General features: G+C 38.9%; 1 protein-coding gene across 3 annotated transcripts in view; it reads left to right on the top strand.

The window, feature by feature from the left end:
* Window positions 1-26,982, top strand: part of PLD1 (phospholipase D1) — a 201,175-nt gene that overhangs the window by 165,856 nt on the left and 8,337 nt on the right. For all 3 annotated transcript variants that reach the window (XM_060099136.1, XM_060099134.1, XM_060099135.1), the window contains 4 exons: window positions 2,022-2,135; window positions 4,464-4,513; window positions 16,428-16,562; window positions 24,222-24,375. In XM_060099136.1, the coding sequence (XP_059955119.1) occupies window positions 2,022-2,135; window positions 4,464-4,513; window positions 16,428-16,562; window positions 24,222-24,375 (453 nt within the window). The remainder of the gene's footprint in view (window positions 1-2,021; window positions 2,136-4,463; window positions 4,514-16,427; window positions 16,563-24,221; window positions 24,376-26,982) is intronic.

Below are 26,982 nucleotides of genomic sequence, written 5' to 3'. Positions count from 1 at the left end.
ACCAAGTGCATACTGAGTGCAGAGGTCCTCTGTTGGGCACTGCCCAAAACAGAAAGATATGTGGACACACGTCCTGTGTTTCAAAAGGGCTTATCACATAGCCTAGCCTAGCAGAGGTACCTGTCACTGTTGCGTAAAGCAAAAAAGATGCTGAGTAGGCATCCCAACCATGTGTAGCTGGAGTGCGGAGGCAGGAGCAAACCAATTTTCATTGGCACATCCGGGATGGCTTGATGGAAGGAGCCGGTTATCAGCTCCTCTCTGCGAGGCAGGGAAGGGCCTCCAGGCTCAGGGGGCAGATGAGTTAGGTTGACTAACCTGCCTTACCAGGGGTGCACCTCTGAGCGCAGGGCAGTGGTGTCCAGTCACTGGAGTGTGGGCCTGGGAGGACCAGACCGAAGGTGATTCTGTAAAGGCAGTTGAAGCCAGATGGTGTCAATTTTCAACTGTAAAATTCGTTTGGACTTTTAAATACCGGCTGTGAGGAAATAACTTAGGTATTCTTTCTGTTCTTCCCACTATCCTGTTTACTATCTAGGAATGTGAGCTTCGTACCCTTATTTGCCAGAGAACTTTAACCGTTTATATATATTTTTTAAATGGGTTTTTTCCAACTCAAACTGTGTTTGCCATCTAGCGATTAATCCATGCCATTACAACACCCTGGTTCAGATTCCTCATTTCTCAGCACTGCGGTTAAAGCTCATAGGCCTCCAGACTCCGTTCTGTTGGCCGTGGCTTCTGTCTCAAACTGCACTTTCCCTGTGCCCTGATATGTACAGTATGTTGGCATCAGAGACCTCAGTAATGAAATGTGACCCCTCTGAGAGTAGTACTAATATTCACCTGAAAGAAAAATGTAGCTGTTTAGAAGACAATGCACCTTAGAAATTATTATGAAAAGTTTAACTAGGTTCCGATTTGAAAATTAACCTGTAGCAGCATCTTCTTGTGAATGCAGACTTCTCACATAAACTGGCCAGATTCTGACCATAAGGGATACCACAGTCATCTCCAGACTTTCTCTTCTTCCTGTGTGTTTTCTAGAGATAAGGATATTAACAGTCTAGCCTCCAAAGAGGCGATACCTATTTGAACATAATTCTCCAAATTTCTGACTTTCTGAATGCAGATCAAAGTTAGGAGCCACACTTTCTGCTTCTGTTTCTTTTCTTTCAAAAGCTGTTGTTAATCAGTTGGGACAGCAGACCAAGAAATACTGTGTTATGTCTACAGGAGATTTAAAACTCAACATCAGTCATTCAAAATTCTTGACAGGCCCAGCTTAACATTTTGCATCTGAAGCAGAGTTTTCAGAGATGAATCAGAGTTTCTAAACAATGCTGATTTCTGCATTGGAAAATATACTGGGTCCCATATCTTTTTTTGCCCCTGAGGTTTAGGCTGTGGAGCTCATTTACTCAGTAATTACTAACTGAATGCCTACTATTTGCTGGCTCTGAGCTCGGTACTGTGGCTATAACTTGTTATACATGAAACGGTTAGGATAACGTCTTTTTCAAAACTTTATTATAACCCCTCCACCTCCCATGGGATCCAAGCAAGGCTTTTTTTTTTTTTTTTTTTTTACAAATTTAATCAGTTATACATATACATATGTTCCCATATCCCCTCCCTTTTGCGTCTCCCTCCCACCCTCCCTACACACCCCTCTAGGTGGTCACAAAGCACCGAGCTGATCTCCCTGCAAGCAAGGCTTTTTTACAGTGAATTTTGTCCTAGGAAGGATTGTGCTATAGAGAGATAGTGGGTACAATTCCCACGTTACTGCCAAGTTCAGCTTATTTTTCAGGTTGTTATGAATGGTTAGCCGGGATAAGTTTCTGGCCTTAATCCAACAGCATCCCCTTCCCTGCCAAAGCCTGGAACGTGATAGAATGTATTGTAGGAAGCCATTCACTCAATCTCCAAAACCATATGAACTGCTTGACTGTCATTTTTAACTGTTACTGTGTCTTTTTCTGTGTGTGTGCACAACTCTTTCCCTCTGACTTTTGCAGGGAAAGCCAGAGATTCCGGGTTTATGTTGTGATACCACTTCTGCCAGGTTTTGAAGGAGACATTTCAACCGGTGGAGGAAATGCTCTACAGGCAATAATGCACTTCAACTACAGGTACCAAAGTTCTAAAATCCTCTGTTTACAGCTTTCAATCAGTATGCATGTAAGCTGGCGAAAGCAATGGAAATGTTTCTCCACATCTATTCAGTGGAGCATTGAACAGATGGACACTTCGCTTTATTTTACTTTTGAATCTTGGCCTGTTTACTAGTTGATAAAATTCAAATAGAGCCTAAAATCATAAATGGTAGGCCTAGGACACATGGCACGTATAAAAGAACTAAAATATTAGTGTCTCTTTTATACTCATTGCCTATCACATATATAGAGTGCATGTCTCCATTTATGAGGTGTATATATGAATATAAAAAAGACTAATATTTTTGTTCTTTAATATATATTAATATATTACAAATGGAGATAAGGACTTTATATAGATACAGATATGAAGTCCTTTATACATAATTAGTTTTTAAAGATAATTTTTAAATTATCTTTAAGCCACCAAATAGTTACTGAGCTTTCCATATTCTTTGCAGTAAGTAGATGAAAGAAAAAAATTAAATACTTAAAATGGTATGATTTGCACATATTGGTTTATGATTTTTCTAGGCAGCAATCCTTCAACAAGGTTGGTAATAATAGTCTCTGCCAGTAAGTGAAGCGTGAAAGTTCTTTCCTGTCTCCTGGAATTTTAATTGTTTTTCCCTACCATCACTTTGTTAAAATTTTAGGGAACGTGGTAAGTCCTGTTCTCAATATTCTAAAAAGCAGAGTTTCCATATTCACTCAAAAAGGCACATGAGACTTCAGACTTGGCCAGTGGAAGATTATGAGGGGGGTTGAGAGGTACTAGCTGGTGGGCGGGTGTAGAGAGGTGCTGTAGAAAGTGATGGAAAGGCCCCCTGATGTTCTTTTTGGGTCGCTTAGCTGAGAAGAGGTAAATGGACAGGCCTGGCATGAATCCAGCTCCCAATTATAAGCTCTGTGACCTGAAGCACAAAAGAGCCCTACTCAGGATCACACTTAATAAGTCAAAGCAAGGACTAGCGCCTGGATATTTTCTTTTAATATCCCCTGTTCTTCAGGACCACCTGTAGTTTCCCACCTTTCTAATCAAATTCCTTTGTGGGGGAGGGACAAATGAAGTCTTGGCCCAAACCCCCAGTGTGTAAAGCAGATAAGGGTTCAGGGTCTTGGTCAAATTGGGGCTGGGGGCTTAGATGCCCTCTTACTTGAGTCCCCCTCCCGAGAGGCACCTCCTCAAGATCTAAGGTCCTCCAGGCACAGTTTGAGTGCACCACTGTGGTGGAAATCTTTTTTTTTTTTTAATCCTCTTGCTTCTTTCTGACTTTTTAAGCTTGTATCTTTCTGTCTGCCAGGGTTTCAAGTAAGGCATTTTGTTTCATCTGGGGTAATTTTGCCTCATTACAGTATGAGAAAACTTTAACTGTGCTTTGGTCTATACATTTGGATTGAAGATTTGCCCATTTCTAATATTATCTGATTTATAACATGGCAAACAAAGCTTTTCAAATATTTAAGGCACTGACATAATGTTTAATTGGATTTTATCCACTTCATTTGCCATGCTAACATTATTTTTGGAATATTGTCGATTGTAATTATTTTCTGTAAGTATTTTCTTGGGTTTGAACCAACTGAATGAAATATCATGCTTCGCTTTTGTTCAGCAACCAAAACTATAACCTTTTATTATGCAAAAGCATCTCTACTTTCTGGCATCATCTTTAATAATATCAGCATTTCCCAGGCATAACTGTACTTTTAATTACTTTCACAGAGCAAGCAGATGGAACATAGAATTTTTTGTCTTGTCGGTCTTTATAATTCATCGACTATTATCAGAGTGTTGAGAAGCAAAATCATTAGTAGAGGCAGCTATTTGAGACTATATTTTTCACTTTTAAGGGGTTTTCTGACTTTACAGAGACAGCTCAGGTATAATAGTTTCCTTAATTTCAGAATTACTCTGCTAGGTTTGCCCTTTTCACCTCTGAAAGTAATATGATTCTGTAAGTATTCTTATCTATTGTGGCATTCTAAGTTTACCTTTGCAGTCGCCACATTTTCTAAGTGGGAAGCTCATTCATAACCCGTCTTTTAAAATAGCATCTCTTTCTGAAATCTAAGATCAATTTTATAACTTTTCCATTTACGCACTTCAAAATAACTTGTCCCATCAATAACATTACAGAAGTGACATTCATATGTTTTTTTTGGCTTTTAAAAAATCTATGTAGCATCTTCTCATAAAAGCACTTGCTCTATTTTTACTTGGATTAGGACTCTACCCCACAGATATTGCAATTGAAACCTTTGAAACCTCTATAATTATTTCTTTCCTTTACATATGTTCAGAACCATGTGCAGAGGAGAAAATTCCATCCTTGGACAATTAAAAGCAGAGAGTAAGTAACTGCTTTTCTTTTCCTCCATGGTTGTTTTTGGTGACATATCAGTGATTATTAATGTTTTCACAGTGTGGTTATAGGACTCTTCACAAAAGGTAGCCCACAAAATGCTTAACAGAAATAAATTACTTATTCTCATTAAATTGTCCAAACAGATGTTCAAATGAAGACATCACAGCATGAGCTGCATAGGTGATAAAAATGGGAGTATGTTTACAATTTTTTATAATTTATTTTTATTTATTTATAATAATTGTTTTGATAAGAAGTGGGATTTGTAAGGCACTTCAAAATGACCCCACGTGTATCTTCTCCTGTGATCCTTCACCACAGTCCTGGGAAGTAAGCAGGAAGGTGTCATCCCTGCTTTAAAGATGAGGACACAGTCAGCATGTATATATGTGGCCTCCTACAGATGCAGAAGTCCCAGGGTTCTCACACACTGTCATATTTAGGGAGGAAAACTAATTATATAACCATTTTAACACCATACCACTTGACTAAATCTTCGAGGGTATTATACTGGAGGTAAGTAAATAAGAAAAAAAACCACAGTAATACCTGTTACTCCTGAAATTCTGCACATTTTCAAAGGCACTTTCTCAGATATCTTAATTGATCCTTCCACATAGTTCTTAGCTACAGTACATTGTAATTGTGGGTTTACTTACCTATATGTCTGTGAACTGACTCTAAGTTTAGCACATAGTAGGTACTCAGTCATCTTTTATACCCTGAACAGTAGGTACAGAAAATTCCACAAGAACTAAGCTGAAGAAAGAACCCGGGCTTCCCTGGTGGCGCAGTGGTTGAGAATCTGCCTGCTAATGCAGGGGACATGGGTTCGAGCCCTGGTCTGGGAAGATCCCACATGCCGCAGAGCAACTAGGCCCGTGAGCTACAACCACTGAGCTTGTGCGTCTGGAGCCTGTGCTGCACAACAAGAGAGGCCGTGATAGTGAGAGGCCCGCGCACCGCGATGAAGAGTGGCCCCCGCTCGCCACAACTAGAGAAAGCCCTCGCACAGAAACGAAGACCCAACACAGCCAAAAGTAAATAAATAATTAAAAAAAAAAAAAAAGAGAAAGAACCCAATTTGTCTGACCTCCAGTTCATATTGGGTTAAGATTGTGAAAATTTGTAGGTCACATTAAAAAGACTAGATTTTTATCTAGAAAAAGACAAGGTATGGTGTTGGTTGCCTCTGATCACTGATTGAACTCATCAAAGTGGTGTTTATATCAAAGCTCACTGACTGCTGGCAGGCGAGAGAAAATGGTGCCTTGGGAATGGATAGAAAGGTTATGTATGGATAAAACTGTGAAGGAGCATTTGAGGGGATGTGGGAGCAGAAGAGTAAGGGAAGGGTCAGATAATCCTAAGAGTTTCAACCCAACTCATCAGAAGGATGGAGCTGCCACAGGAAGGTCTGAAAAGTCAGGAGGAGCCACCTCAATCATATGATGCCATGTGGTGTGGCGTTCACATATGCTATACACCTCAATTGAGGTTTTTGAAATTTTTATTTTACACTGGGAGCCTCCTAAACGTGGTGCACTGGGTGATATATCAGAATGTGGAGAGAAAAAATGAGGCCTTCGATGTATGTATATTTTTCCTTAAAAATAAAGAATTAGGACATTAGCAGGAATGGTATAGTAAGGATCCCCCCAAATCCATTCCTACATAAAAGCAATAAAAACACTAGCAAAAATTGTCAAAAATCAACTTTTTTAGCACTCTGGAAATTAACCAAGGGCAGGTAACAATCTGTTTATTCAAGAAAGACAGCAGAGTCTTGGTAAAAACAGCAAGCTTTTTAATTTGCCATATGCCCATCCCCTTCTCCTCATTCCACAGTGGCCTTGAAAACCAACTCCCCATCACTGTGAAAGAAAACCAACAGCCTAGCAGCCACTGGAAGAAGCCAAATGGGTTTGAAGCTCCCATCCCCCAACAATTCTCAGAGAATTGTCCTAATTTCACCTGACAGTTTAAAAGACTTTAAAATGGCTAGTTTAACTATGTTCAAAAAACTAAAGGCAACAAATCTAAAGACTAAGGAGAAGTCTAAAAACAATCTCTCCCCAAATAGAGAGTATAAAAAAATAGAATTTTTTAATTTAAAAATTTTATTAATTTTTTTACATAAAAAGAACCAAATAGGGCTTCCCTGGTGGCGCAGTGGTTGGGAGTCCGCCTGCCGATGCAGGGGACGCGGGTTCATGCCCCGGTCCGGGAGGATCCCACATGCCGCAGAGCGGCTGGGCCCGTGGGCCACGGCCGCTGAGCCTGCGCATCTGGAGCCTGTGCTCCGCAATGGGAGAGGCCACAGCAGTGAGATGCCCGTGTACCACAGGAAAAAAAAAAAAAAAAAAAAAGAACCAAATACAAATTCTGGAGTTGAAAAGTATAATAATTGAAATGAAATGTACATTGGAAGACTCAGTAGCAGATTGGAGTAGGCAGATGAATCAACAAACTTGAAGACAGGTCAATTGAGATTATCCAATCAGAGGACCAGAAAGAAAAAAGAATGCAGAAAAATGAATAGGGCATTTAGAACAGCCAAAACAATCTTGAAAAAGAACAAATTAGAGAACTCATGCTCCCAATTTCAGAACTTACTATAAACCTACAGGAATAAAACCAGTGTGGTGCTGATGTAAGGATAGACATATAGATCACAGGAATAGAACCGAGAATCCAGAAATAAACTCTTATGATTATGGTCACTTGAATTTCAACAAGGGTTCCAGGACAATTCAATGGAGAAAGAATAATCTTTTCAGCAAATGGTGATGGAACAACTGTATATTCACATGCAAAACAATGAAGATGGACCTCTACCTCACACCACATACAAAAAATAAGTCAAAATGGATCAAGACCTAAAGTGTAAAAACTGACACTATAAAACTCTTAGAAGAAAACATGGGCAAAAAACATTATGACCTTGGATTAAGCACACGTTTCTTGGGTTTATAACAAAAATATAAAAATGGATAAATTGGATTTCATCAAACATAAAAGCTTTTGTGCTCCAATGGACACTATCAAGGAACTAGAAAAAAATGACAGAATGGGAGAAAATGTTTGCAAATCATATCTCTGATAAGGGATTCATATCCTGAATATACAAAAGAACATTTACAAGTCAACAATAAAAAAATAATCCAATTTAAAAATGGGCCAAGGATCTAAATAGACATTTCTCCAAAGAAGATACACAAATGGCCAATAAGCATATAAAAAGATGCTCAACATAATTAATCATAAGGGAAATTCAAATAAAAGTCACAAGATACAACTTCGTGTCCACTAAGATGGCTATAATTTAAAACATAAAAAAGATAATGATGAGAATATGAAGATATTGGAACCCTCATATGTTGCTGCTGGTCATTCAAAATCATGTGGGCTCTTTGGAAAGCAGTTTGGTAATTCCCTAAAAGTTAAACATAGAGTTACCATATGACTCAGCAATTCTCCATAGAATATACCCAAGAGAACTGAAAACATGTTCACACAAAAACTTGCACATGAATATTTCTAGCAGCATTATTCACTATAGCCAAAAGGTGTAAACAACTCAAGTATCCATTAATGGGTGAATGAAGAAACAAAATGTATATATCCATACAGTGGAATATTATTTAAATCTAAAAAGGAATGTACTGATCCATGTTACAACATGGATGAACCTTGAAAATATTATGCTATGTGAAAAGAAGCAAGACACAAAAGGCCACATATTGTATAATTCCATTTTTATTCAATGTTTTTAATAGGCAAATCCCTGGAGGCAGGACAGTAGATTAGTCATTGCCAGGGTTTGGGGAGAGAGTGGAATGGGGAGTGACTTCTAATGGGTATGACATTTCTTTTCGGAGTAATTAAAATGTCTTAAAATTGGATAGTGGTGATGATTGTACAGCTTTGTGAATATACTTTAAAAAAACTGAATTGAATACTTTAAAGAGGTGAATTTTATGGCATATGGATTTTTAAATGACTTGGAAGTTTAAAAATAATTAAGCTTTTAGGACTACCTAATTTTAAATTTATCTATTGGTGTGTGGTATTCAATAATTTTTCACTAATGGTCTCCTCAATCTAAAAAATCTTAGAAAGAACTTTGGACATACAACATGTACATCACCAATAATAAATAATTTCAGGGACTTACCTTGTGGTCCAGTGGTAAAGAATCCACCTTCCAATGCAGGGGACACTGGTTCGATCCCTAGTCTGGGAACTAAGATCTCACATGCTGCAGGGCAACTAAGCCTGCACGCCACAACTATTGAGCTCACGCGCCTCAAAGAGAGAACCCGCGTGCCACAAACTACAGAGCCCAACGCCTTCTGGAACTCGCGCACCACAACGAGAGAGAGAAAACCCACACGCCTCAACTAGAGAGAAGCCCAAGCGCTGCAACGAAGAGACCGCGCCTTAACGAAAAGATCCTGCATGCCTCAACGAAGATTCCATGCGCCTCAACTAAGAGCCAACGCAGCCAAAAAATTAAGGAAAAGAAATAAATTAAAAAAATAAATAAATAGGGCTTCCCTGGTGGCGCAGTGGTTGAGAGTCCGCCTGCCGATGCAGGGGACGTAGGTTCGTGCCCCGGTCCGGGAAGATCCCACATGCCGTGGAGCGGCTGGGCCCGTGAGTCATGGCCACTGAGCCTGCGCGTCCAGAGCCTGTGCTCCGCAACGGGAGAGGCCACAACAGTGAGAGGCCCGCGTACCGCAAAAAATAAATAAATAAATAAATAAATAAATAAATAAATACTTTCAAAAGGTGTATCTAATTTTATCCAGGACATAGATTTACCAGAGTATTACCCTATCTCTATTTTCTAACAGTTGAAAATTAAACTGATAGTGAATGAGTAAGGTTCTAAAAGATATGTTGATTAAAAACAAAATCAGGAAAGCCATTCGGTAATAACAGTGGCTAGTAAAAATGCAAAGGTGAGGTTATAGGAGAATAAAAAGTCAGAACAAGCCTATTATTTAGTTTCTCAACCATAAAAGTGTCCTGAACTTAGTATAAAGCATTTTCTTTGGCTCTGGACCCTTTTCCTGCCTCTGCCTATTCTGGGGAAAAATTGGATTTTAACATAAGAAGTAATTTCATTGTTAAGCGCTCTTATGAAAAGAGTTCCAAGTACCCTGGGAACAAGTCAAAATCACGCATCTCAGTGGGGAAAATGTTCACTGAACATGGAAGAACAGATTAATTACATAATGCCCCTTTTTGAGGTGCAATGTTGTATTGTTGGTTTTGTTTTTGTAAATGTATAGTGGGTTTTAAATACATGAACTAACTAATCTCTAATTGGATAGAGAGCTGTAGTTTTCAGAAATAACAAAACTGCTGCTACGAATATGTTAAAATTCCTGAAAAGAAAACCAGCTGCGATTAGTGTATGATTTTCTGATACACTAATCTTCAGGGATTTAGTGTTTAATTTAAAGCAATTCTTTATTATTTTTATAATTGTTGTGAATTATGGCATTTTAGCAGCCAATTTCGTTTAATTTAACACAAGGCCTAGAGGTATTCAATCAGGATTAGAAACGTACATATAGGAAGTGCTTGTTTAAGCAGCAAAAGCCTGTAACAACTCTTCAAGTCCTTTCACAAAGTATCCTTATAAACATAGAGTCTGTTGTATCAAACTTCTCATCTTTTGAGCTATCGATATATATGCACCAACGTTCACAACAGATATGTCTTAGGGGCCTATATAAATCTCCAGATTCCCACATACCTCCATAACATGTAAGTTGGAACCCCTCATGATTCTTTTCTATCTATTGCTTCTTATTAATACCTGTCATGCTCCTGGCTTTCTTATATTTTCTTCAGAAGGCACTGTTTCAGTATATCCTCACACCACAAGTTAACATCACCAACTTTGTACCTGTTACTCGTTGAGCCAGTTTCCTTCACAGAATAAAGTACAGTCAGACCTCTGTATCTGCAGTTCCCCATCCACACATTCAACCAACTGCAGATCGAAAATATTTGAAAAGGAAAAAAAAAAAAACCCAGAAAGTTCCAAAAGGCAAAACTTGAATTTGCCACGTGCAGGCAACTATTTGCATAGCATTTACATGGTATTAGGTATTACAAGTAATCGAGAGATGATTTAAAGTGTACGGGAGGATGTGTGTAGATCATACACAAATGCTATACCATTTTATATAAGGGACTTGAGTAGGGCAGATTTTGTTATCCTTGGGGGTCCTGGAACCAGTACCCTGCGGGTACTGAGGGACGACTGTACTGGCCAAAGTAATTTCTCAATTTGATTTGTCTTCTTCTTACTAGAGTGTGTGCTGGATCCATTCACCTCATTTGACAGGCCACACTTTAATTCATCAAAATGTCTGCTTTCTGGCTTGGAAACTTTGTTTTTCTTCTGGTCCCTGTGACTGGCACTCACCCTTAGCTTTCTTCTTAAAGGCATTTTTCATAAAGAAATAAAGATTTTTTACTTCACAAGAGCTATTTTGGGGACTTCCCTGGTGGTGCAGTGGACAGAAATCCGCCTGCCAATGCAGGGGATGCGGGTTTGATCCCTGGTCCGGGAAGATCCCACATGCTGCGGAGCAACTAAACCCGTGTGCCACAACTACTGAGCCTGAGCTCTAGAGCCCACAAGCCACAACTACTGAGCCTGGGTGCCACAACTGCTGACGCCCACATACCTAGATCCCGTGCTCCACAACAAGAGAAGTCGCCCCAATGAGACGCCCACGCACCGCAATGAAGACCCAATGCAGTCAAAAATAAATAAAATTAAATCTAAAACAAAACAAAACAAAAAATCCTTAAAAAAAAAAGTTACTTTGTAGCAAGGATGAAGGAGTAGGTATGGACTGTGGGCTGTGAGGCTCGCCCACTAGTTGGAGTGTTGCTGAGACTCTCCAGACCTGCTGTGGAATGGCACAAATCTGTGCCTTAGGAAATTACAAGTTATAATGTCTTAAGCTTTTCAGGCTGCTAACAGCCAGTCAGTATTGTTAATCTTTAAAAAATATTTTTAAATAATTTCAAACTTACGGAAGAATTTCCAGAACTGCCATATACCCTTCATCCTGATTTCACAACTGTTAAAAATTTGCCTTCTTTGCTTTATCATTCTCTCCAGATAGATAGACAGACAGACAGATGGATGGGTTTTTTCCCTCTGAACCATTTGACAATAAGTTGCAGCCATTATGCTCATTTACTCCTAAATATATGTGTGTTTCTGAAAAAGCAGGACATTTTTAAAGCAGCTATAGTTCAATATAGAAATTAATGAAATTAACATTGATATAATACTATTATCTTGTTTGCAGACCTTATTAAAATTTTGCCAATTGTCTTACTAATTAAGGTTCTTTATAGCAAAAGGGGGGGAAATGGTTTTTTTGTGTGTGTGGCCCAGGCTTCAATCAACAACATGTGTTGTATTTATCTTTATTTTCCTTTAATCTGAAATAATCCCTCAATCTTTTTTTTTTTTTGGAGGATGGGAGGACTTTCATGATCTTGGTATGTTTGAAGAGTACAGTTATATTTTGTAGAATAGCCCTCAGTTTTGGTATATCCATTGTTTCCTTGTGATTAGATTCAGGTTATGCGTTTTCAGCAGGAATGTCACAGAAGTAATGTGCCCTTCATATACCATGTCAGGAGTAACATGGTGTTGATTTGCCCCATTACTGGTTATATTAACTTTGATCACTTAGGGAAGGTGGGATCTGCCAGGTTTCTCCACTATAAAATTACCATTTTTCCCTTTGTAATTAAATATTTCATGGGAAAACACTTTTGAGTCTAATAGTAAATATTCTGCTTCTTATCAAACATTCACCCACTGGTTTTAGCATATATTAATGATTCTTCCTGGATCAATTATTACACTATGATTCAGTTATTATTACTATATTTCTAAATGTTGATTTTTTAGTTCCATTGCTTCTATATTTATTACTTTCTTCTAAATTTCTTAGTTGCAATTCTACAAGGAAGTTTTCCCTTCTTCCCCACTAATGCATTTATTCACGTGTGGATCTATGGATTCTTATGTTATTCAGTGGGTAATAATTTTGATGATCAGCTTGCACAGATTTGGCCAGTGAGGGCCTTTTTAAGCTTGCTCCTATGTGCTTTGGACATGTTCCCATCAGCCTTTTTTTCTTACTGGCACGAGAGTTCCAGACCCATCTTGTATATTCCCAGAACTAGCCCTGCAATCAACCATTTCTCCAAGAAACCTAGGTTATTTTAGTGGAAATTGGCATTTAGAAACCAAATTCTGGGTGCTAGATATGATCATTACTACTGGGATATTACTGCTTTAGACCTTTTGTATACACATTATCTATTATCTATCTATCTATCTATTTATCTATCTATCTACCTATCCATCTATCTACCTATCTATTATCTATCTCCATACTGATACTTTTTTTTTTTTTTTTTTTTTTTTGCTGTACGCGGGCCTCTCACCGCTGTGGCCTCTCCCGTTGCGGAGCACAGGCTCCGGACACACAGGCTCCGCGGCCACGGCTCGCGGGCCCAGCCGCTCCACGGCACGCGGGATCCTCCGGGATCGGGGCACGAACCCGCGTCCCCTGCATCGGCAGGCGGACTCTCAACCACTGCGCCACCAGGGAGGCCCCATACTGATACTTATAATTCCAGTCCCATGCCACAGGATTCCTTCTATTATCTCTAATATATATACTTCCTCAATCTTAGAATACACGAAAATCTGTAGCCCATACTACTATGAAAAATAAATCTCACTAGAATTCAATATTTGTTTACAGTTCTTTTTGTCTTTAGCTTAAGAGTATATGCTCAAAAACCAGTGTTGAAAATTTACTTGGATTATGTTATTAATTTGAAATACAGTTAGGTTCATTGCTTTAGTTTGTATTTCATTTTAAGCTTTTCTTTTTTTCTCTTTCTTGATTAAGTGTGTGTAACAGACTTCCAATAGTCAGAACTATATAAAAGTCATGCTTAGACAAGTGCCACTCCGCTATAGTTCCTTTCAGTTTCTTCCCCACCCATCTTTTCCACCCTATTCTACTCATTCCCTATCGGTAACCAATTTTGTCAGTTTCTAAGTTATTCTTGCTGTGTTTCTTTTCGTACAAATGAGCAGACACGTGTATATTTTCTTATTTCTCCCAATCTCTTTCATAAGAATAGCATACCACATATATTCTTGTGCATTTGTTTTTTCATTTAACACTACATCCTGGAAATCACTCTGTATCAGTTCATAGAGATTTTCATTCCTTTTTAGCTCTGCATAGTCTCCCATGTATAGATTTGCCATAGTTGATTCAGTCATTCTCTGTATGAACATTTAGGTTGTTTTCAATATTTTTCAATTACAATTATGCAATTGATAACTTTGTGCATATATGTTCTTATTTGTTGGAAGTGTATATTTAGGATAAGTTTCTAGTGTGGGAATGCTAGGTCAGTAGGTAAACACATAGGTGGTTTTGTTAGATATTGCCAAATTCCCCTCCAAGTTTGTACCGATTTGCATTCTCACCACCAATGTAAGAGAGAGCTTGCTTCAACCCAGTCTCACCAATAGAATGTGTTATCTTACTTTTTTTTTTTTGCCCAATCTCATAGGTTAAAAAATGGTTTCTCACTGTGGTTTTAATTTGCATTTCTGTTATTATGAGTGAGAATGTATGTCTTTTCAAATGTATCTTTTCGTGTGTGTGAATTGTCTGTTCATGTCTTTTGCCTATTTTTCTGTCAAGACTTTGATCTTTTTCTCCCTTCAGTTATTGAGTTCTTTATATGTTCAGACTCAGTTCTTTGTCTGTAATGTATACTGCAAATATGTTCTTCCTCTTTGTCATTTGTCTTTTGTTTTTGCTTATTGTGTTTTGTGTCATGCAAATATGTTTTTTAAATTTAGCCAACATTATTGATCTTTTCTTTTATTGGCTCTAGATACTTACAAGCCTTCCCTGCACTCAGGTTACCAGGAATTCACCCTGTTTTCTTCTAACACTTGTATGGTTTCATATGCTTACATTTTCATGTCTGATTTATTTGGATTTCTTATGATTGCTGGGAGAAATGTATATAATTTTTATCTTTTTCAAATAGCTATGCAATTGTACTAGCACCTTTCATTTAAAAATTCTAGTCCTTTATGTAAAAAACCCTTTTCCTAGAGATGCAGCCTTTATCATATGCAAAATTTCCATACCTACTTGGGTCTGTTTCTGGACTTCCTATTCCATTCAGTGGTTTGGCTGTCTATTTATGTACCAGTTCTACACTGTTTTAATTATACAGACTTTATAGAATGTGTTAATATAAAATATGGGAAGGTTGGGCTTCCCTGGTGGCACAGTGGATGAGAGTCCGCCCGCTGATGCAGGGGACACGGGTTCGTGCCCCAGTCCGGGAAGATCCCATATGCCGTGGAGTGGCTGGGCCCTTGAGCCACGGCCGCTGAGCCTGTGCGTCCGGAGCCTGTGCTCCGCAACGGGAGAGGCCACAGCAGTGAGAGGCCCGCGTACCACACACACAAAATATATATATATATATATATATATGGAAAGGTTTATTTGTAAATGGAGGAACCTCTGTATATTACCTATGAACAAACTTCTTTCCAGTATACCTAAATTTAATAGATACACTAACATCAGCAATAAAATAGAAAACATCATTAATACATGGAAACTTCAGTAAATGAAACATGAACTACCATTGGTTCTATTAGTATGCTTCAGATTCTTTTAAAAATTTATGTTCTCTTTCTATAAGAATCTAAGATGGTTTGGTTCCACTCCATTTATTCTTAGTATCAGACTTTGCTTATCCAGGGCAATTGCTATGTAGGAGAGGGACCATAAAATCTCATGACTAACACTCATGCCAGGGTAATGAATATGGGTTGGTTTGATACGGAATGCATTTCTTCTTATCACATAAATGACCCTCACATGATGAGAGGACAACATTTTAAAGTACAAACCTAGTACTGCTTGCTCTGAAGAAAATTCTCCGAAGTTAAATGTACTTAGGATTCTTTCCTAATTTTAGTGATTTAGAAGGAGGAGTGTTATTTAATTGCCAACACTCTTACTTACCCAAAGTCTGCAAAATTTATATGCTGCTTTGCGCTGGATATGCTGCAAAGTATGTGTATATCAGGTAGTTTGGGCTTACATCTTGCATCTGATTTAAACAGCGGCAGGTGTCAACCAAGACAGATGCAAATGTCACACTGAAATCTTGGGTTATCTACTACTGCAGCTATACTTTATCACTCTTCAGTAGTTGCTCACCAAATCATTAAAATAAAATGTTCATATTTGAATTTATCTTTGGATTACCTCGGCATAAGGAATTCTTATAAATCAGTTCAGTATAATATTTTAAAATTGTATCTCCATTCATATTAACAATATAAAACTCTTCAGGGCTTCCCTGGTGGCGCAGTGGTTGAGAGTCCGCCTGCCGATGCAGGGGATACGGGTTCGTGCCCCGGTCTGGGAAGATCCCACATGCCGCGGAGCGGCTGGGCCCGTGAGCCATGGCCGCTGAGCCTGCGCGTCCGGAGCCTGTGCTCTGCAACGGGAGAGGCCACAACAGTGAGAGGCCCACATACCGCAAAAAAAACAAAAAAAAACAAAAAAACTCTTCAGAAAGCAAAAATAGATCCTAGGTGTATTCTGAAATTATACACACACACATACACACACACACACACAAATACACACATATATTTTACAATCTATTCTTAACCTGTTTATGTGGTATATTTGTTTTGAAAGACAGTAAAATTTAAGGTGCCATTATTGAGCTTGGTCATATTAATTTTAGTGATTTCTTATTTAATTTACAGTCGGCAATCAGTGGATAAATTACATATCCTTCTGTGGTCTTAGAACACACGCAGAGCTTGAAGGAAACCTAGTCACTGAGCTTGTCTATGTCCACAGCAAGTTGCTAATTGCTGATGACGACACTGTTATTATTGGTAAGTACTTGATCTCTAATTGTATTCCTTGTTAGTGGACTTAACCTCATGCAACAATCTTTCTTTTTATTCCTCTAAAGCTTCCTTTGCAGTTGAAAGGGACAGTCACACAGTTATCTAAAATATTTCCGAAGCAATCTTTTTTGCTTATGCCCTGTCTAATCCCTGCTTTTATCTATGAAGTAACAGAGGCACAGAACAATCAAATGGCCAGCGTGTAAATTACAGTGTCCAGAGACAGCAGTTTGACCCAGCAGCGCCATAATCAGCCTGCTCTCATTAATACTTTATTAGTCCCTTATTTTTATTTTGAATCCAAGTACCTAGATTTCTGGGCTTGGAAAGAGGAGATGTGGGGAGGGAAATGTGTCACAAATGAGTACCTAGTGGTAATTTATACGTGCGCGCATCACACCCACCTAAGCATTACCACAGATCTGAAGTTTTGCAAGAGTTAGGATCGGAAGGATATTAAAATATTGCTGCCTCTGTGCTTACTATTTTTTCCCCGGAGTCAATGTTTTGGATGTTATTAATCAGAGTGCAGAGCAGACCAGCTTTGTTGGGGGCGGGAGTGAGGTGGAAATTGTGTAGCAATGATATGATGTAGTCCTAGACTAAGGTCTGCAGTCTGTTCCTGCAGTCCTCACCCCACTGTCAGATTCAGGAAAGTTACTGGTTGTACATTCTACCCAGATTAGATCTTGAACCAGAGGGGTGGGTTTGCAGCTTCATTCTTGTATACACCTGAAAAGCTTCATTTTCCCATCATTGAATTGGTTTGCCTTCTAATATCATGTTACACAAACACTGAAAGGCCAGGAGGAGAAATAGAGTATTAATAATCAGCCAGATAAATGAATTGACGAGGGTGGGGGGATGTTACTTAGAGATATGTTGCATCCCACTATTGGGAATTCCACTCACCCATTTTAAATAAAATGTAGTTTCTCAGCTATAATAAGATACTTAACTATTCTTTAAGAAATTAAGTGTCATGGGGTGTTTTGAAAAATTTTGGCAGTAAATATGCCTTTTCCATGTCTATCCTCCACTGAGAAAAGAAAAAAAAATCTCATACCTAGGAGTAATGAGACTGTCTTGTCTGGAAGATGATTTGAAAAGAAAAAGTAGTTCAGAAGCCAGAAAATGTATAGACCACAGTGTGGTGATACATATATATAAATGTGTACACACACACACACACACATTCTTTTAATACTTATTGGGCATTTAAGAAAAATACCTTGTGTCTTCAAGTTCTTGCTCAATAGGGATCAAAGCTCTTTAAGGATTTATTTCCTCCCTTACTTCCCCCAATATACAAGTTTTCTCTTATTTCCCGCAAGCTATTCTGGTCTTGCTCTTCAGAAGCCAATCTCAGAATATTTTTATATTAAATTTGGCAATGACAGTAAGGAAAGGAAAAATATTGATTTTGCTGAAACGAAAAAACAAACAAAGCCAGATAAAATTCAGTTGATCTCTTCAGCAAGATTTCAGAACTCCTGAAGTAAAAATTGACAGATGTAAATATTTTCCTTTTAAAGGTCATTTTGACCTTCAGCCTGATTTACTTTACATCAAGTATAAATGCAAAGTAGTTTTCAGTATCTGAGCTAACAGTGAAACAGATTTGTAGAGTTTTTTAGTTGACTTATTTTCTTGAAAGGTCTCTGACCCCTCAAAGGCTGCAGTTTATTTAGACTAGCAATAACTGATCCATTCTGCACGTCGTTCTTACCGACTTTCTTGAAACTGAAGATGTAGCCTTGGGAGTATGACGAGGTCTCACTTGCTCGTCTTTAGAGGCTGCACTTCTTTTTCTCCTTCCCCAAGGGCAGAACACATTTCCCCCGTGGAAAATCCACAGGTACTTTTGTTCTTTTTATCTCAGTGGAAACTCTAGGAGAAGCAGGCTTGTTATTGCTGCTCTCAGATATCTGGCCTGTTTTCATAACACAGACAGAGAACAATGTTTAAAATTCTCAAAGAGGAACTTGAGAAGTTAGGTTGACAATATTTTACAGGTGTTAATAAGCAAGTAGTTGAGAGCTTAAAAGGAATTAAAGTAACTTGTGATTAAATTTTCTAACATGGCAGACTTATGCCAGAATTAATGAATAATTGACGTAAGAAAAATGACTAATGGTTTATCTTCATTTTTTTTCCTCACAAGGAAATACTTGGTTTCTCACATTGAGATCTCTTTTGTGTGTACCTTTAATTATCTTTTACCCCCGGTGGCTCTGTTGGTCCCGAAATCTGTGACCAAGTCCAGTTTTCTAATTCATCTTACTGGCACTTAACAGAACTAACATTTACTTGCTTTCCTAAACAAAACAAGGCTATCCTTAAATAGAATTTAAGTCTATCCTGTTGACTAAGTGAAACGATTTTTTTTAGTATTCACTAATCCATTGCACAACACAATAGGGAGATACAAAACATGATCACACAGTGCCACTGCCCTACACAGCTCATGGGCTACAGGGGAGGCAGGTATTCTTTCCACTAAACACCAGAAACATCGGGATGGATATTGATGAACTGGCGCGAGAAGGTCCAGAGACCGTCAGCGAAGGTGGGTATGTGGGAAACTATGGAGAGAGAATGGATATCAGTGCTTAAGGGGCAGGCTCGAGAGCAGCTGTTGAGAGTCTGTAGTTGAAAGGCCACCCCAGTAAAGAGCGAGTCCCGTGGGTCTCAACCCTGGCTGCCTTAGGTTTGCCTGGTGGCTTTTTTTTTGGCGGACTATCCTTTTTTAATTAAGCTATTATATATAGTAAATTGCACAGACCTTAAGTGTACAGCTTAATGAATATTCACATATGTTTACATTCATGTAACCACCACCCAGAACAAGATACAGAATATTTCCATCACTCTGACAGGTGTCTTTCTGTCTCCACTCAGTCAGTCAGCCCCTAAAATGTTTTCACTGTCACCACAGAACAATTTTGAACACAGATGAGTTTCAGTTCAGAGAAATGAAACTATCATTTAGGGGGAAGATTATTCATGTCTGCAATTTACTTTCAAATAGATTCCCCGCCCCCGAAGATGGATTAATTGATAGATAAAGGGATGGAGTGGTATTAGGGGAAAATATTAATGCCTGGTTCCTACTTCCAGAAATTCTGACTCATTGGTCTGGTTTGAGACCCAGGCATCAAGGTTTTTTTGCTTTTTGTTTTTGTTTTGGCACCAATGTCTTTTGAAAGCTTCCTGGGTGATGCTGCTGTGTAGTCAAGCTGAGAACTCCCAAACTGGAGGCACAGGGAACACAAGTGGGTAGAAGGTACTGAGTAGCCCACTGACACTCAATTGAAGAATCAGTTTTCCTTTAAAACAAATAAACTAAAACAGGGTAGAGTTTGTGTGTTAGTTGTCTATTACTGCTGTAACAAATGACCACAAACTTACTGGCTTAAATCAGCACAAATTTATTATCTAACAATTCTATAGGTTAGAAGTTCAACATGGGTCTCACTGGGCTAAAATCAAGGTATCAGCAGGGCTGTGTTCCCTTCTGGAGGCTCTAAAGATGAATCCATTTCCTTGCCGTTTCCAGCTTCTCAAGGCTGCCCACATTCCTTGGTTCATGGCTCCCTTCTTCCATCTTTGAAGGCAGCAATGTTAGATCTCTCTGAAAGTTCTCAAAGTGTCAACCCATTCTTCTGTAACCACATCTCTCTCTGAATCCCCTTTACTTTTAAAGACTCTTGTGATTATACTGGGCCCACCTGAATAATCCAGGATAATCTCCTTATTTTTAAGGTCAGCTGATTAGCACCCTTAATTCCACCTCCACCTGCAGCCTTAATTCCCCTTTGCCATGTGATATAACATATTCACAGGCTTTGGGAATTAGGACATAGTCATCTTTGGGAGCCATTATTCTTCCTACCACAGAAGAATTCACAATTTCTGAAACAGGACATTTAAAAAAAACAAAACCACAAAGGAAATGACAGATAAATCCAACTGCATTAAAATTCAGAACTTTATTCATTAAAAAATGCTACAAATAGAATAAAAAGATAAATGAACAAACTGAAAAAAGGTATTTGCGACACAGTTAATATTCAAAACATATAAAGAACTCCTTAAGTCAATAAGGAAAGACAGTATCCGAAGAAAGATGGGCAAAGGAATTGTATAGGAACATCCCCAAAGAGGACATACCTGAGGCCCGTAAGTATATGAAACATGTTCATCCTCATTAATATAATAATGAGACAAAGAACAGGTTTTCAAAATACCACTTGGCAAAAATTAAAAATTGGACAATCCATGAGCTTCCCTGGTGGCGCAGTGGTTGAGAGTCCACCTGCTGATGCAGGGGATGCGGGTTCGTGCCCTGGTCCGGGAAGATCCCACATGCCGCGGAGCGGCTGGGCCCGTGAGCCATGGCCACTGAGCCTGCGCGTCCAGAGCCTGTGCTCCGCAACGGGAGAGGCCACAGCAGTGAGAGGCCCGCGTACCACAAAAAAAAAAAAAAATTGGACAATCCAAGTATTGACAACACTGAGGAACACCAGGGACTCCACTCTTGCATACAGAGCCCAGGTAAACTCCCACATGTGTACACCAGGAAACATACACAACTATGCAGAACATAATTGTGTATTATAGCAAAACTCTGGAAACGACCCAAACATCCATCAACAGTAGAATTAAAAAATAAGTTTGGGGGTGCTCATTCAAGGAAAATAATGCATTACGATTATGCACAGATAAATCCCAAAGACATGATTTTGAATGAAAGAAGCAAATCTCTAAAGATTATCTTATATATGATTCCACTTATACAAATTAAAAATAAGCCAAAAGTAAACTTTTTTTGTTTAGGAAAACATCATCAGAGCATGATGAAACCAAAATTCTATACAAATTCTCTCTTAGGAAGGGAAGGTCTTTCATGGGAAGACAGCTGAGGGCTTCTGGGATGTGGTAATGTTCTGTTTTTCAGCTTGGGTGATAAATTCAGTGATTTTCTAAAATTATTACCTAAGTCGGACTTATAAGTTTTCATATACTGTTTTCTATTTTGCTATATTACATACTGTTTAAAAAGTTCCTAAGAGCAAACTTAGAAAAGGTCATTTTCCAAAAATTATCAAGGCAATGTACTAATAAACCAAGGGATTGCAGTTGCCATAAAAAGTAGTACATGAAAACAGAACATATTTCTTGTAAACAATTAAAACTCTAAGGACTCATAGAGAGTAAAAGGTCAAAATTCCCCTTGTTGTCTCCCTCTCTTTGCCAGAAGGTACTCACCACTCTTACCCTTCAGTGTGCATCTTTCTAGAGGTCACTTGCCCTCTCTTCTTCCTAGTATGTTCTATAGAAACGGGTTAATACTATACCTGCTGTTCTGAATTTGATTTTCAGAATATAGGAATGTTTAACAACAAGAAGGGAGGTTAACACTTACATCCATCAATATCTCATTTTTGATATCTCATTTATTAAATTCACCTGAAATTTTCTCTTCCCTTTCTTCACATTCCTACTAAGTAGTAGCCAACTCACTTATCCAGTGTGGTTGAGAGTCAGTGCTCTGGGAAACTCCAGATGGGCCCTGGAAGTACAAGAACCACACCCTCTAAGAATTCCAGCTCAGAATGCCAGGAATGCATTCCTCCCCTGGCGATGGGAGGGAGTCTGAGAGGACTGGTGTGAAAGTGTGTGTGTGTGTGTATGTGTGGCTTTCCAGGGGGCTCACATCCCCAGTCTCCCTGACAGTGAAGAGCAGCTATGTCCTCCCAATTTGGCAGCCCCGGCCCTAGAGTGGCCTCTGCTGGGGCCCTGTGGTAGTGATGTCCCAAAGCAGCACTGTGGAGTCCTTATTCCTTGCCCCTGACAGTTGATTCACCCAGAGAGGAGGCTTCTTTGATACAAACGCTACATGCCAGCAAGTCTTCCCTTTCTATGGCAATGTTCTCTAGTGCAGATATTCTCGAGGTAACAAGTATCTGATAATAATGCCAGTAATAATTAGCATTTGTGGGGCAGTTTATAGATCAGTAAGTGCTTTCACATGGTCTTACTTAATTTTTACAACAACCCTACAAGGTCTGTATTATGATCTCGATTTATGAGATCAAATTAAAGCTGAGAAAGATTAAATGACTTTGCCCAAATTAATGCTTTGCCCCATGTTAAGCCCAAAGACATGGCTACAAATTTTATAGTGTAATTAAAATGTAAGTGTATGTATAAAGGTTGATTTGTTGCTAACAAAACAAAGTGTTTCAAAGGTGGGGCCCACCTTACAGCGCTCTAATAGTGCTCCCAACTTTCTGTGAGGTGCTGCATCCTTTCTGTCATCCAGAGTCCCTATGGGACACTGTTCCCATCCACAGTTATCGTAGAGTTGTGTATTAACTATGTGACCATATTGTAGCAAATAGCAGTAAAGACTCTTCAGGAAGAGCCAGCTTCCTCTCATGTCCAACATCCCACCGTCTGGGCTCTGGGTAGGGCTGCTAACACCTTACACTCTGATGGTCCCCATCACAGACGGTAGCCCGAGCTTGTGTTCAACCTAACTCTTCTGCCCCCTGTCTGCAGAAGCAGTGGAGTGTGGGACTAGGGCAAGAGGAGCAAGAAGAAAAAAGAGTCAGGCCCCTTTTGTAGTTTGTAGGACACCTGAAGGATTCAAAAGTGTGGATCCACGATAATTAATGCAGAAAATGTAGCAAGGTTTTTGAATACACAGCAGAGGAGCACAGGAAGTGCTTCAAATACTTGCCCTTCACATGTGAAAGTCAGCATTCTCAGTTCATTTGGATTTAAAAATAGAATGGAGGGAAGTTGATACAGAAGCTGTTGGCATGCCACACAAGTGAGGCAAGAGAATGAAAACCCAAAGCCACTAATGATAATCTGTATTTGGGAGTGGACTATATTGCTTGTGAAGGTCCTCTTGTGTTTTGACCTTTATAATTATGTGACCATGAGTTAAAGTCTACAGAGTTTGATGCTTAAGTATGAAACCTTACTGCACTGAGCTGGTAAGGGTTGTCTCTTTGTGTGCTTAATGACTATATCATTTAGAATCCTTTGAGCCACAAGATAGAAAATTCAGCTAGAAGTATGTGAAACAATAAGGGAAATGTATTACTTCAGATAACAGAAAATAAGAAGGTTCTAGGGTTGGCTAGCTCAGTGACTTAAAGACCCAGAGTCTTTCTTCTTTCTGCTCTGCCATGTTCAACTTTTCTGTTTGTCCCTTGGTTACAAAGTGGCTGCAGCAGCTCCCACAATCATGTCCTCATGCAACCCTTCAAGCCAGAGTATCCAAAGACTGGAAGTGACACCATCTTGTTCTTCTGTCTATTTATAAGAAAGAGAAAAACTTTCTCAGAAGCCCCTGGCAGATTTGCCTTATGTTGCATTGACTAGAATCATGACAAGTGCTCATTTCTAAGCCAATCACTGGCAAAAACAATGAAATGACCATGACTGGCCTTAGACTGATCAAGATTTACCCCTGGGTTAGGGAGTGCTCTGCCTTCCTAGAGCACAGCATCTCTTGATACGTGAACAAAATTAGGGGTTTTTTAGCAAGGAAGAATTGAGTCTGGAGGGCAAATGAGTGTCTTCCAGGACAAGAAGATTGTTCAGTTTCACTGTTTCTCCTTATAGGCTCTGCCAACATAAACGACCGAAGCATGCTGGGAAAACGGGACAGTGAAATGGCTGTCATTGTGCAGGACACGGAGACGGTCCCTTCAGTAATGGATGGAAAAGAGTACCAAGCTGGCCACTTCGCCCTAGGACTTCGGCTGCAGTGCTTTCGGTGGGTCTCGGAACCTGGGTCTCCCTCACGTAATCCTGCTGTAGTAGGCAATGGAACCCAGCCCAGCCTCTGGCCCTTAGCACACATGCCATCTCCGGGTTCTTCTTTGTCCAAAACAGCGTGAACCACACTAGTCGTATACAAAATGGCTCTGTGTGGGGCATAAAAATTTCCTGTTTGAACAGCTTTTATTATTTTTATGTGTAATGGAGAAAACTAGCATTTTAAATCTATTAATTGATTTAGGACCAGGTCAAACCATCTAGTGTCTATTTAAGTTTTTTATAATGAGTCCAGTTTTAGAAATTGAAATAGTTCCAGCGATACAAGGATATGATAAAAAAAATTACTAAAGGGGAAGGCTAGCGACTACTGGTGTTAAATTAAGTGTGGAAACTTCATTTCTCAGATTTAAGATGACTCCAGACATGGAAGATTCCTGATCTTCTGCAAGAAGATGTGAATTTTAAACAAACCTGTGGTCCAACAGAGAGAACACTGTGCTAAGTAGCAGGGATTGTGTATCCCTAAATAAGTCCTTCATTCAGTTAAGTGTTACTGAGAACTTCCTGGGCAGAGCTCTAACTGGCCCCATCCCAGCCCCTGTAGTCCAGTCTCAGTAGTCAGAGTGATCCTTCGAGAACCTAACTCAGGTCCTATCACTCCTCTGTTCAACCAATCCTCAATGCCTTCTTATCTCTTTTTTTTTTTTTCAAATGGCTTCTTATTATCTATCTCCTGTCCCTCTCCCCCAGCCCACTGAAGACACACTGAGCTCCCCACTGTCTGTGGAACACACCCTGACCACTCTCCCACCTGTAGGCTTTTGCAGGAAGTCCACAATTATAAGATTCTAGAACTATATTGGCCAGGATGGGATTTCAGTGTGGCCGCTATGGTGAGATAGAGCCAAGTGTCACCGATTAAGGGTGGTATTTTAAGCTATTTGATGAAAGGCACTGCACAGATACTGTTGTGGTGCTGTTGTTTTAACCCTTCCAGTGTTAATGGCCACTTCTGAAAACTGGCTCACTTGCAAATGGGCACAAAACCAGCACTTCCCTCCTGCAAATGCTGGCGGCCCTACCTCCTACCTCACTCCAGACTCTGGCTTTTTTTTTTTTTTTGGCTATGTTTGTGGTACATATATACAATGGAATATTACTCAGCCATAAAAAGAAATGAAATTGAGCTATTTGTAATGAGGTGGATGGACCTAGAGTCTGTCACACAGACTCTGGCTTTTGAGGACCAAGCTTCAGTTCTGGAGACGTTCTTTCTGCTCCCTCTGCCCCAGGAGCTCAGCAAATCCATCCCTCAAAATTTGACTGTCAGACCTTCTCACAGTTTTTATTGCTGTATTTATCGCCTTTGTTACTAATTGTTTTGTCAGTAAGGTTTTGTTTTTTGTTTTTTTTTTTAGACCATTGAGATTTTAATTGGCTTCTAATGTTAATTTGTTTTGTTTAGCAGGGGAGAGTTTAAGATTAGCAACCCACTGTTAATCAACCCATTGATTGCCTACTGCAGCTCATATAAGGAAACAAATATTTCCTCCTGTAAGCTAGAAATAAATGTCACACCTTTTCAGTTCCATGAGAACTTAAGTATTCTCTTTAAAGGCGTAGCCTCCTTTATAACTTTCCAAATGTATAATAATTATAGAGGGAGAGGGTTCTGATTACAACATATTTTTCATTGTAGAAAATTTGGCAAACAGAAAAGCAATAAGGAAATTAAATTTATCTGTAATCCCACCACCCAGTGCTAACAATTTTAACATTTGATGTATATCATTCCACTCTTTTTCTATATATAAATATCCACTACTGTATTTCTTTTTTTAAACATAATTAGGATCTTGCAGTTCTACAAAGTCCTTTATTATTTAAATAATGTTACACACACTTTTCCATGTCATTGCGTTCTTCTATAACATTTAATGGCTGCATTGTATTACATTGTTTGAGCCTGCCATAATTCCTTTAACCAAAACCTCATTGATGGGCAGATTTTTCGCTGATATAAAAAAGTGGGTATGGTTGTAGATAGTATCTTGCTTACCTTCTTAGTTGTTTCCTTAACTAAATCCTAACTATAGGATTTCTAGCCAAAAGAAGTGTGGAATTTCCTTTGCCCTCTGAGTTCTGTTATTATCTTTGCCGATTTGTTGGGTTTCAAATGGAATTTCATTATTTTAGTTTGCAATTTGAGGGTTTAAAAATGTATCCATTAGCCATTTGTAATTGTTCTTTTGCAAATTGTCTAGACTATTCATGTCCTTTGCCCATTTTGTTGGAATGTTTCACTTTCTTTTAATGATTTATCAGTCATTTAAGTACATAAGAGCCTAATTTCTTTCTCCCATTTGTTGCAAAGCTGATTTGCCAATTGCCTTTTAATCATATTTAGAGTATTTGGGGGAACCATCAATTCTTATTAATCAAATCTATCAGTTTTTTTCTTTTCCCCCCTTTTAAAAAATATGCTTAGAATAGCTTCCCCAAGATAAAATATTTACTTATATTTTCTTCTAGTGCTCACTTGATATTACTTTTACATTTTAACATCTGAAATTTATTTTTTTTAATTTTTAAGTAAATTTAT

Source organism: Mesoplodon densirostris, chromosome 5, assembly GCF_025265405.1.
Source record: "Mesoplodon densirostris isolate mMesDen1 chromosome 5, mMesDen1 primary haplotype, whole genome shotgun sequence".
Classification (NCBI taxonomy): Eukaryota; Metazoa; Chordata; class Mammalia; order Artiodactyla; family Ziphiidae; genus Mesoplodon; species Mesoplodon densirostris.
The sequence above is the reverse complement of the archived record's forward strand: the minus strand, read 5'-3'. Positions and strand labels throughout refer to the sequence as shown.